Source organism: Falco rusticolus, chromosome 3 (assembly GCF_015220075.1).
Source record: "Falco rusticolus isolate bFalRus1 chromosome 3, bFalRus1.pri, whole genome shotgun sequence".
Classification (NCBI taxonomy): domain Eukaryota; kingdom Metazoa; phylum Chordata; class Aves; order Falconiformes; family Falconidae; genus Falco; species Falco rusticolus.
In genome coordinates, this window is record NC_051189.1 from 90,709,992 (window position 1) to 90,722,402 (window position 12,411).

General features: G+C 41.7%; 1 protein-coding gene across 2 annotated transcripts in view; it reads left to right on the forward strand.

Annotated features, from left to right (window-relative positions):
* The window catches only part of GMDS (GDP-mannose 4,6-dehydratase), a 427,376-nt gene that overhangs the window by 71,200 nt on the left and 343,765 nt on the right, over nucleotides 1–12,411 (forward strand). For both annotated transcript variants that reach the window (XM_037380895.1, XM_037380894.1), the window contains exons 3-4: nucleotides 748–835; nucleotides 5,365–5,474. In XM_037380895.1, coding sequence (XP_037236792.1) covers nucleotides 748–835; nucleotides 5,365–5,474 — 198 coding nt within the window. The remainder of the gene's footprint in view (nucleotides 1–747; nucleotides 836–5,364; nucleotides 5,475–12,411) is intronic.

Below are 12,411 nucleotides of genomic sequence, written 5' to 3' on the forward strand. Positions count from 1 at the left end.
TAATGTTAGTCAGAACCAGTGTTGTGGTTTTTTTTCACCAACTTATTTATCATGGCTAGTTAAAGGAAATTCCCAACCTGTGTTTCAGCCTTAGGCTTGCCTGTGTGTCTCATAACCCACTGGAGAACACTGACTCATGAGGTCCACAAAACAGCACTGCCTGTTCTGGCTGTTCCTCCAACACCCCAGAAAGTGAATAACAGCTGTTTTCTAAAAATGTATTTGGGTCTTGCAGCTGCCGCCCCCTCTTTCCTCTTGTGTTCCTTTTCCTCTCTCTGCTCTCTCTCTCCTCTCCCTAGTCCCATCTCCTGCTGCTGCTTTTTCCATGCCCAACATCTCAGGTTCCAGAGAGACTTCTCTGCAGCCAGGGAGAAGTGGTTATCTTGAGATTCATATATTGCTTCTTCAACTCCAGTAATGCTGGCAAGTCTCACTCACTGGGAGATGGTGCTCTAGGGCAATTCAGTGTGATTTCTGTACTGTGTGTGATGCTGGGGCTGCTAGTGGTGTCAACAAGGGAGAATGTGAAACCACTCATGGGTACTAAAATAAACATAACTGCATCAGAGCTCATCTCCAAGAGTTTTGTTATGATTTGGTTAACCGTCTGCCTTTAGGAGTAGCGGCGATCTCTGATTACCTGGTATAAGGGTTGGGCCCACGTATATGAAAAGAGTGATGGTGATGAACACTTCCCTCTTAATGTTTACCACTTTCCTCTTGTATTTTTCCTTGTTCAATTCCCAGGTACATGGCATCGTTCGTCGGTCTAGTTCTTTTAATACAGGCCGGATTGAACATCTCTATAAGAACCCACAGGCTCACACTGAAGGAAGTAAGACTCTGGTTTTATATTTAAAGTTGTGTTGGTTTTTTTTGTCTGTATTGTGTGCTTGGTGGAGAAAGGTCCCCAGGAGCAGTAAGGGAATCCCAGTTTTCTCTGTCTAAATGTTATTAATGAGTAGCAATTTTCAAGCTGTGCTTGACTTTGTATTGGTTATTTAAATCAACCCCCCTTGATAGCTAAGCTTCCCTTTTCCCTGCTTGTCGTAGCTAGTTGCTCTGTCTCAAAAAGAAAAGAGACTGTTTTTCTCTGATGAAAATGTGACAAAGTATAGATATTGTGTGTGAGTTACCAAGAGGGAAAAATGAGGGGCCCAGGAAGGCACTTTCTGCTGTGTAGAGGTGCTGACCCAGTTCACGCATAGCTAGGCTGTAGCAATTGGAAAATGGCTGGGCTTGCAAAAAGCTATGTGTGGTTGAAAACACAAAGATACTGGACTAGTAAGTATTTATTTTTTTTTGAGGCGGTTATCTTAAGCATTCCACTTCTGTTCTCTCGTGAGCTGTTCAGTGCCTGATGGAGGTGAAAGTTTGGGGACAGTCTGTGTGACAGCATGAATGAAACATGATCAATTCTTACTGATGACAAGAAGAATGAATCTTTGGACCTTCTGAATTTCTGCACCCAAGGAAATGATTACCTGTTCCCTGAAGGAAAGGCATTGCTTTTTGCAATTTGCTGACAACTTACTGCATTCTGTTACCAATGATAATTTGGAAAGCTGCAATCGTTACCTTCAGCGTACACTTTGCAAAAATCGAGTATTTTACCTTAAAGAAGGTTAACTGGTCACTTAATGAGAAGAAACTCAAATGTTAGATGGCTCCAGTTCTGCAGAAGGATTGAGTGTTTTAACAAGCATACACTTCTTACGCTATGCATATTTTGTAGAGTTGTGCAGACTGATACTGTCCTAAATAGTCCGATTTAAGGTACTGTTATGGTAAATATCTCCATGCTGTAAATAAATCTCATGTCTTTTGAAGTCTGCTTCCCACCACAGTTAAACAGAGCCTGATTTTATTGAATTGTGATATGTAATGCAAATTTTAGATTTCGCTTGACCTTTGCTTGTAATTTTTTAAAAAATACTTAATTTCTGACATGGCTTCAGTGGTATTTGCTGTGAATAGTTGCTACTTACTGTACATTGCTCCTTAAAACATCTGATTGACAAAGGGGTAAAATTGAATAAAATATCTTCATGAGGGATACTGAAACCTGTGCTTCCGTCAAGGACAATGTAAGAACTGTGTTTCCCATGACTTAAATTCATGGCTCATGAGCTAAAATGAAGCAAAAGAAATGAAACGGGAACCAATGCATTGTGAGGACCATCTTGTGAATATGGAAAGTGATTTGAGAAGACAATGTAGATGGTGATAAATATGTATATGAACATTTAAGGAAAGGGATGGAAGAAAGGAAAAAGAAAGCAAACCTTAAATGTTTTTCCCCACTTCTTATCTCATTTTCCTTTAACTGAGGAATGCAGCCATATGAATGGGAGGAGGAGGAATTGGACTTGGAATCTCAGGAAAGGCTGCTCCATGGAAACTGTTTGGAAACAATGGGTTTCCAGGCAGTACTGGAGGAAGCAAAGAAGCAATAGTGGCTGATGAGAGCAAACCTTAATTTTGTCTTTTCCCTATGTTCTTCCCATGAGGAATTGATTACACATTGCAAGATGATGATCTTCATTGACGGTCAACCTCTTAATGAAAAAAAAAAAAAGTGTAGAGGAAGCAAGAAGGAAAATAAGGTGTTTCCTGAAGCAAGCCCTCCAGCTATTGCTTGCTAAGAAGGTTTTTAGATTGGATAACATGTCAAAACTTCTGAGTTTTAGTAATCTGATCTGTGTTTATAAATCTTTGTACCAAATAAACCCCGTTTCTAGTAAGTGCTTCCACTTAACATATTACTCTTTGAAAGACCTCTTTTTCATGGGTCAGAAAATGAACAAAGCCTCATGCCCTGCTCCCCTTCAAAAAAGCCATTTGGACAAGAAGCTTTGAAGACTTGATGGTAGACCAAAATGGACATTCCCCTGTCAGAGCTTTAAACTTAAGGTAATTGTGAGAGGGTACCTCTGATGCTCAGCTCAGTCCAGCTGGCATCCCACCTTCCCCTGGGAAGCTCTGAGGCTGCTCTCTGGCCAGGGCATGGTGGGAGAACTGGATGTCTTTGGTGTAGGAAGAGGGAGCCTGTCTGTGGCACCTCTTACCTGCTGAGCTGCTGCTGGAGAGGAAGCAGTTGCTCTTTCAAACCCTAAGGCTCCTACAGAGCTGCTGCTGCTCCCTGGCCCGTCTCTTGTAACAGTGTCCTCTGCTTGTTCCTCTCTGAAAGGCTGGCTCAGTTGGCAGGGAGATTTCATTTAACTCTCAGCCAAAGTAAGCAGAGGAAGAAGAAAGGCCCCTGTTGCCTAGGGGAAGCGTTCTTTCTGGTGCAGAAAGGGTAGTGCATTTGGGTTCTTCCCTGATCCCACCAGTCCGCAGAGCTGGCAGTTACAACTTTTTTCAGGACATCAGAGAACTTGGTTAGGTGGTGCTTGCTCTTGGTCTCTTTTTAGTGTTGCAAGAAAAATGCAGCAGTTGTTGAGGTGGTCTGGACACCAATAGTTTTGAGAATTGCAAGTTAGCACCAATATCCAGATACATGCTATCCTACAACCATTTGGGATCTTGTGTATGCTGCGGTCAACAGGCAGAACTGGTTTCATGTATTGAATTTCATTTAGGAAGCAGGACAGCTGCATCCCATACAAGTGGAAACATGGTGTTCCAGCACAGCTTGTATAGAGCTGGTGGCAGGAATGAAGGCAGCCCACATCATGGATAATTAATAAGTATGTGCAAAAAGGGTCCATAACCTGCTTGCCAGCCTTCATACTTAATCACTGTTAGCTTTTTTTTTTTAAGAAAGTTGTATTATAATTCCCATACCTGTTAGCTATAGCTTCAGCTGGGTCTTGAAGTTTCTTCAGAACTGACCTTTTTGAGCAATGTGGATGGTAAAAGCACACCTCAAGACCATACTGTGACTTGATGGGTTGTATCACTTTATCAACCTGAAGTCTCAAGGACCTGTTAAATAGCAATTTGCAAAGCTGAACACCTGAAAACTGTGTGATCTCTTGCTTCCTTGCTGCCTTAAAATGTAAAAAAAAAAATACTAAAAAACCACTAAAACATTTAAAAAAAAAATTAATTTCACATATCTCTACAGCATTTTAATAAAACCTAGTATGGATTCATATGGTAGTCTCTTGTAACAAACCTTGTATTTCTTGGTTTCAGAATTAAAAAAAAAAAAAAAAAAGAAAAAATCAAGTTGATAAGATCTGTAGATGATACAGCCCCCCAAAAGTGGTGACCATTGTCAAATGGGAAGACTTCTAGACTGTACTGAAATAGGAATTCCTTCTTTTTCCTAAAGATAAGACACACAGGGCAATGTAAATAAATTTATTAAGGTCAAAACCATCAAATGAAACTAGATAAATATGGCAAGTAAATGTAAATGTCAATAGTTACAACAAGATTTTTTCTTTTTGTTGAATAAATACATGAATAGTAGTGTGATGCTATGATATATCCACCCCCACCCACCCCAATAAGAGGAAAATGAGACCTGTTTCATCAGAATAAATTTTACTTCTGGAATAACGTCTTGGCAGGTCAGGATGTAGGTCCAAGGACAAGTTGATAAGCCATTGCAAACCTGCTCTTTTGATTTTGACAGAAGTTGCTCTCATGCTCTTACCTACTTTTTCACACACAAATTAGAAAGTAACTCAGTCAGGAAAGGGTAAATAACAGCTCTTTGATGTATCTAACCGCCTTTGAGATTTTGGTGTGTAATACTATGAAGCATGTTTCATTGGCAGTTACCATGTCCTCTGAAATTCCTTTCAAGTGTGTATCTATCTTTTAAATGGAAAAAACAATAGTAATAAATGTAGTGGCTTGTACTGTAATGTTACCTGACTGTTCATCTTGTAGGTACCTTAAGCATTTTTGTTGTGTTGTGGAATTATTCACAATGAGGAATTTAAACATGTGCTGCATCTTGGGAAGGAGGAGAAAGCTATCGATGTATGCTTAAGTTGTTATTAAAAACCCTTGAATCAAAGGTTGGAAGCCTGAATTAAAATGATGGGGGGGTGTTGTTTGGGGTTTGGGGTTTTTTTGTGGCTGAAATTCTATATATGACATTGATCTAATTCAGGCAGCGTGGGTTAATGATGTGTAAACTATTAAACAAATTATATAAATGTTGCTAGGTAAATCAGATTATTGAGTAAAGAATATGAAATGGAATTCATTATACCTGCAAGGAAACATATTTTGTGCTTTTAAAGCAGGGAAGAAAACAAAGCAAAAACTTGTTCAGCCAGTGATCTCTTAACTTTTTCCAATAAATGTTTAGTTGGATTTTAAACCTGGGATAGGGTTTGGACCAAGAATCCCATATTGTTCTGGGACTAAAGTGTATTAACTCTGTGTTCTTAAACTCTGAAGACATGAAGCTGCATTATGGTGACCTCACGGACAGCACCTGCCTGGTGAAGATCATCAATGAAGTCAAACCCTCTGAGATATACAACCTGGGAGCTCAGAGCCACGTCAAGGTGAGTAGCTTCTGACGCTGAGAATTGTGAGTGTGTGTTGGTGGATGATATATTGCTTTGATTATCTTAGACTGCAGCATTTATAGTTATTTTAACAGCTGTTAACTCTGACAGGTAAAGGCTCTCTTAAATCAAGATAGTTGTGTTTCCTGCAGTGCGGAATTACTGTGTGTCTTGCTACTGAATATATGTAAAGACATCAGAATAAGAGAGGTTAAATTGTCGTTATCAGCAAAATCCACAGGTTGAAAAATCTGATTTTTCTACCATATGAAACAACATTTGCTGTAGAGTTTGCTGCTGATCCGTCCTGTTGTTCGACCAAACAGTGCTTAGAACCACATTATTCCATCAGCATTAAAATTAATATACGTATGTATCTGAGTGTGTCACTTGTGGAGTAGCCTCGCCTATAAAAGTTTTCATGCAGGTGGTATTCTTTGAAAGATTGACCTACAAATAGAGAAAACAGCTTTGTTACTGCTTGCAGTATTATAATGTTTCTGGGATTTGGGTTGGAAAAAATCAAGTTACAGACACTGAAACAGAAAGGACTTGTTGAAGATGAGTAACTTGACCCTGGTAAGTACAGCTGCGTCATAAGGAAAGAAAATGGATGGTGGAGAGGTTAACTTTAATTTCCATTTAACGTACGTTAAGCTGCATTGCTCTATCATGGAATAGCTCAGTTTACTAACAAGTGACCTCTGCTTGCAACAACCTCATTCATACTTCACTTCATGATTACAAACTGAAACTGATGGCCAGGTAGCAAATTGTCATTGAAATAAATTGTCAGTCAGTCATGTCCTGTCCTTATTGCATGCAGTGTGAAAGTATTCTTAAGTGGTAATAGTCCCTGGTCTCTCTTCAAGTGAGAACTGAAGGAGCATTTAAGCCCCATGAAAATCAGTTTCCCTTTAGTTTTGTAAGCCAGCCTTCCTACAAAAAGCAATGTGTTGTTCCTATCACTCTGCAAGCCTTGAAACGCAGCAAGAGGAAACCAGTTATTGACAAGATGAACAGCAGAATATAGAGGGGAAATGAGAATAATTTTGCTTTTAAATTGCTTGCATGATTGAATTACTCAGTTTGCTCTGTGGTAAACATGAGTCTGGATGGGTTTATTAGCTCAGGTACAGCAGTACAAGAACAAGGCAACATGAGTCCAAGGACAACTGTGGTCAGAAGGCAATTTAACTGCTGCTCTGCAGAGTGAAACCTGAGCCAGCAAACCTTGCTGGGTATTTGCAGTCTACAGCTAGATGTTCCAGCATTTTTCTTCTTGAACTAGTGCATTGGATAACAATCTCCATGGAAATTACTAGTGTCCCTTTGGTGATGTTAGCATGGTACTAATATTCTAGTCCCCAGCTGTCTCCACGTGGCTGGTGGTAGTAGAACTTGGCTACCTGTTAGGGATGAATGTCTTCACTGTAGACCCGAACAGCTCTTACCGTTAAACTATGGGTATATAAATGAACTGGTTTTGCCTGTGTGCATCGTGTTTGGGGAAGGAGGGAAAAGAACTTCTAATCTTAGCTTGCTTCACATTCTGGTGACTTTGAACCAGTGACGTCTTCAGTATTTTTTGGTGGTGTTTATGTTGGCTTGTGTTTATGCAGAATAAAGTTTTCTATCACTCTCACTTCCAGTTAGTTTATGTGAGCCATGCTGAAATGAAGGAAAATAAAATAATAGGAAGTTGGTCTGGTTTCCTGTAGGAAACCAATGAAGATGAAATTGGTTCTTGGAATGAACCCACAGTAGTCTGGGAAATACTGTCAGAGAAGACATTTTTCTGAATCATAAATAGTGAGGACTGTGACTCATAAAGGAGGTCACTGGGAGGCTGATCTGATCTTGTTCATGGAAGAAAGTGAGAGAAGACTGAAACTTGCTCCTTATTAAAACCAGTAAACTTAACAGAATGATCAGTAGGAACAAACTATCCAGTGTGCATTCCTGTCTGTTTTGGTGAGAAATGGGGATTAGCTCTCTGCACTGTAGCTTCTCCATTGGATGTTCAGAAAACAGTAGCACATTCATTTCATAGTTACTGAGTAAATAGTTTAGCCTCATTTATTTTTTTTCCTATCTAGTCTTTATATGCCCTGCTGCTTTGGCTTTTGGTGCCTTGGGAATCTGGTGTGCTGACCATGATTTGTTTTCATTTAGTTAGGTTTTGTGGGAATGTTTACAATATATTGATTCTCAATAATAATTATTGCTGTGTGTAGGTAGCATGCACATGCCTTAATCTAAATTCTGTTGTCTGTTGAATGTCTTGAAAATGAGTTATCTAAATGCTAGGTTAGCCAAAATGATACATCTCTTCTTGCATAGTATTTCAGTAGATGCACACATCTAGATAGATATGAACTTTTAACTTTTTTCTGAAGGACAAGTGATCTCATCAGTATTCGATTGTGCTGTAAGATTTTTTGGTTTTAGTTGTGTTGAACTGGTGAAGCTGGTAAATGTTTTCTTTTTTACAAATTTCTGAAGCAAAAATGCAGTGTAACCTTACTAAAAGATCTCTTGCTTTGAGCAGTTGAAACTTGTTGCGCTGAGCAGTTAAGCATAAGACTGAAGAAATGGCTCTGGTTTTATGGCTGTTGCTGTCCTAGTAGTCATGAATTAAACAGTCTAGTTCAATTTGGCTATAGTGCAGATAGCCACAATTGCTCGGTTTACTTCTTCAAATTCTGTAGGGTAGTGGAAGGTTATTTTACCTATTTCTGGCATTTATTGCCAGAAATTTTATAGCAAATGTGTTTTATGAGATACAAAAATAACGGGTTGACTTTTCTGTGATATATGTTCCTTACATATGCAACATGGACAGATGATTGAAGAGTAAAACCCTACTTGCATGTAATCACATTTTTAAAAGCCAGTAAATGCTCAGTTTGGGTTTGGTTTTTTGTTTTGTTTTTTTTTTTACCTTGCATGATGCATACAGGGGGTTTTGTTCTTTAGTTTTGGGGATATTAAGGTTCTATTTAGTTTTAAGTCGTTGCAGACACCTGGGTGCTTGGAGTCATACAGGAATTAATTTTAAGAAGCAAACCCTCCCACTGTTAGCTGACAGGTGAAATGGAAAAATCAAAGGGATTTTAGCATATAATCCCTCCCTTGAGTAAGGATGTCTTTACACTTTTCTATTGAGTTCAGCTTTATCTTTTTCATTTTTCCTTCTATATTTTTGTGCTCTCCAAAGAGAAGGTCCTCAGCCTTGGGAGGCCTTTAGTCTCCTCTTTCCCCATGCTGGCAAAATGAAAGAACTTATCATTTCTGATTATTTTGTGGTTTTATCTGTGTCAAATGCTAACCCCTAATTGCTGTGATCCACACATGTTATGAACTAGTAATTGAATTCATCCCTATGCCTGATAATAGGGCTGTGTCTGGTTTTATGCGGCATAGAGAGTGAAGTGACAGTAGGGAAGATGAAGAAATAAAAGAAATAGCAAGGTCTTTGGAGCCCATGGAGGAAAATTCCAACTTACGTAAAAATCTGTGCTCACTTGTGTGTCTGCTGCATCCCGAAGTTATAGCTTGCATGCTGGGTGGTGGGAAAGTGAGAGTCTGCAGGGAGGGGAAACCTGAAGTACACAAGCAAAATTTTATGTCTCATAATTTTACAGACTCACAGAATGGTTGAAAGTTGGAAGGGACCTCTGGAGACTGTCTAGCCCAACTCCCTTACTCAAGCAGAGTCAGCTAGAGCAGGTTGCAAAGGACCTTGTCCAGTCAGGTTTTAAGTAGGATGGAGACTCCACAACTTCCCTGAGCAACCTGTTCCCTCATCTGTGTAGTTCCATCACGCTCACAGTAAAAAAACCACCACCCACCACCACAGACTTCTTCCTATTTTTAAATGGCATTTCCTGGTTTTCAGTTTGTTCCTATTGCTTCACCTCCTGTCACTGGATACCACTGAGAAGAGTCTGCCCCAGTCATCTTTACTCTTCCCACCATGCATCAGGTCGTGTCAGATGCCGCTCCGAGCCTTCTTCAGGCTAAACAAACCCAGCTCTCTCAGCCTCTCCTCGTATGACAGATGCTCCAATCCTTTGGCCCTTTGTCGCCCTTTGCAGGCCCATTATACCTGTACTGGGAGCCCAGAATTCACAGTGGTCTCACTGTTCAGCACTGTAGAGGCAAAAGATCACTCCCTTTGACCTTCTGGTGACTCATGCTAATGCAGCTGAAGATGCTGTTGGCTGCCTTTACTGGCTCATGGTCAACTTGGTGTCCAGAAGGACCCCCAGGCTCTTTTCTGCCAAGCTTCTTCCCAACTGGTCAGCCCCCTGCATGTACTGGTGTCATGGGATCATTCTCGTTCCTTTGGATTTGCAGGACTTTGCACTACGATTTGGTGAACTTCATGAAAATCACTTCTACTCATTTCTCCAGCCTAGCAAGGTCCCTATGAAGGGCAGTGTACCCATCTGGCATTATCAAACGCTCCTCCCGATTTTGTTTCATTTGCATATTTGCTAGGGATGCGCTCTGTCCTATTAAGGTCATTGTATACTCCTGGGGTACACAAGTAGCGACTGGACTCCAGCTGGACTTTGAGCCACTGATCACAACACTGAGCACAGCAGTTCAGCCAGTTTTCAGTCCATCTCACCATCCACTTATCTAGCCTACTCTTCCTTCATGCACCAGCCCAGTCATCTTATTGTAGGAGTCTATCAGGTTGGTCAAACATGATTTTACCTTCATAATTCTATGTTTGACTTCTCCTGGTCACTTTCTTGTCCTTCATATGTTTGGAAATGGTTTCCCAGATCAGTTGCCCCCAGGGATCAAGGTGAGGATGACCACCCTATAGTTTCCTCAATCCTCCTTCATGAAGATAGCGGTGATGTGTCCTTCCTTCTAGTTGTCAGGAACCTTCCCTGGTTGCCGTGACCTTTCTAGCGTGGTTTTGCAGTGGCATCAGCTAGTTCCTTCAGCACTCATGGATGCATCCCACCAGGTGTTACGGCATGGGTCTAGTGTGTATAAATGTTCCCCTAATCATCATCTACCACGGGTAAGCTTTCATTGCTCCAGACTTTCTTATGGGTCTTGGGGACCTCTTGATTTCTTAACATCAGCCTTGCTAGTGAAGAGGATGTGGGGTATTTCAGCCTTTTCAGTGTCCTTTGTCACCGGGTTGGTTGTCCTGTTCAGCAGCAGGCCCATGTTTTCACTGATTGCCTTTTTTGCTGCTGACTGACCTGTAGAAACTCTTCTTGCTGGGCCCAAATCCATATGGGCTTTGGTTTTCCTGCATCTATACCTGTCTACATGAACAGTGTCTTTGTATTCCTCCTGTGCTGTCTGTCCATACTTACACCTCTTCCATATTCCCTTTTTATGTTTGGGTCAGGAGCTTCTTATTCATCATGGAGGCCTCCTGCCACTTTTGCTTGATTTCCTACTTGTCAGAATGGACCATTCTTAAGCTTGGAGGAGATCTTTAATAGTCAGATGGCTCTTGTGGACTCGTCTCCAGGGCTGTTTCCCATGGTACTCTACCAAGGAGATCCCTGAATAGGCACAAGTTTGTTCTCTTAAAGTTCAGATTTGTGATCCTGCTTTTTTTGGCTTGTTCCTGTCTCTCAGGATCCTGTACTCTACCATCTCATGATCAGTGCAGCTAAGGCTGCCCTGACTAGTTCTTCCTGAACTACTAAGAATTGGGTGTTCTTCCTGAACTGGTGTAAGAATTGGGTGTTTATAGCATTTCTTCTTGTGAGCTGTTCACTCACCCGCTGCAGGAGGTTGTCAATACACTCCAGAAACCTCCTGGATTGCATGTGCCCTGCTGTGTTGTCTCTACAGCAGGTATCAGGATGGTGAAAGTGTCTCATGAGGACCAGGATCTATGAATGTGAGGCTTCTTCTCATTATCTGAAGAAAGCCTCATCTCGTACTGCATGTTGTAAAGCCTGTTTACATCCCTGGAGTCCAGGTCTGAGGAATGTGAACCCTATGGGTAACAGGTCTTCCCTTTCATTTTGCACCACTGCCTTTTATGAGGTGCTTCTTCCTGCAGTTGGAACTGTGATTGTGAACAACTGCTGCAGGGAGATGATGCTTTATGTTGAGGAAGGCAGTGTTTTGGGCATAGCGTGAAAACTGGCATCCTTTTATTTAGGACACAAGTGAATCAAATCACTGAAAAATACCTATTGCTGACTTTCTCCTGCAGGTTTTATCAGTGATGTTACAGGGGCAGTCCCCTTCCCTCATCCCCTTTCTATCTATGCAGTTAGTGTAATTGAAAGTCAGCTATGAGGAAGTCCTTGTATGGAAGGATGGCATCGCTCTGAGGCAGTCTCACGTGAAGAAGGTCCTTCCACTACATGTATCCAGTGAGCAGTGGGTACTTAGCTCTAAAGAAAGTCAAGGCATGAGTTTAAATAACTTAGCCCAGAAGTAAGTTGGAACTGAGAACTGAAGTCTCTTGGTCCAAGTCTCATCTCTAAGCACATGGAGGAAAAGAAGGTTATCAGGAGCAGTCGACATGGGTTCACCAAGGGGAAATCATGCTTGACCAACCTGACAGCCTTCTGTGATGGAATGACTGGCTGGGTAGGTGAGGGGAGAGCGGTGGATGTTGCCTACCTTGACCCCAGCAAGGCTTTTGATGCTGTCTCCCGCACCTCCCTCACAGGTGGGCGCAGGCAGTGTGGGTTAGCTGAGGGACAGCGAGGTGGGCTGAGAACTGGCGGGATGGCAGAGCTCAGGGGGCTGTGCTCAGCGGCGCAGAGCCTGGCTGGAGGCCTGCAGCTCGCGGTGCTCCGCAGGGGTCACTGCTGGGTCCGGTCCTGTCCAACTGACTCATCAGTGACCTGGACGAAGGGGCAGAAGCGCCCTCAGCAAGTCGCTGACGATACAGAGCTGGGAGGAGCGGCTGATCCACCCGAAGGCT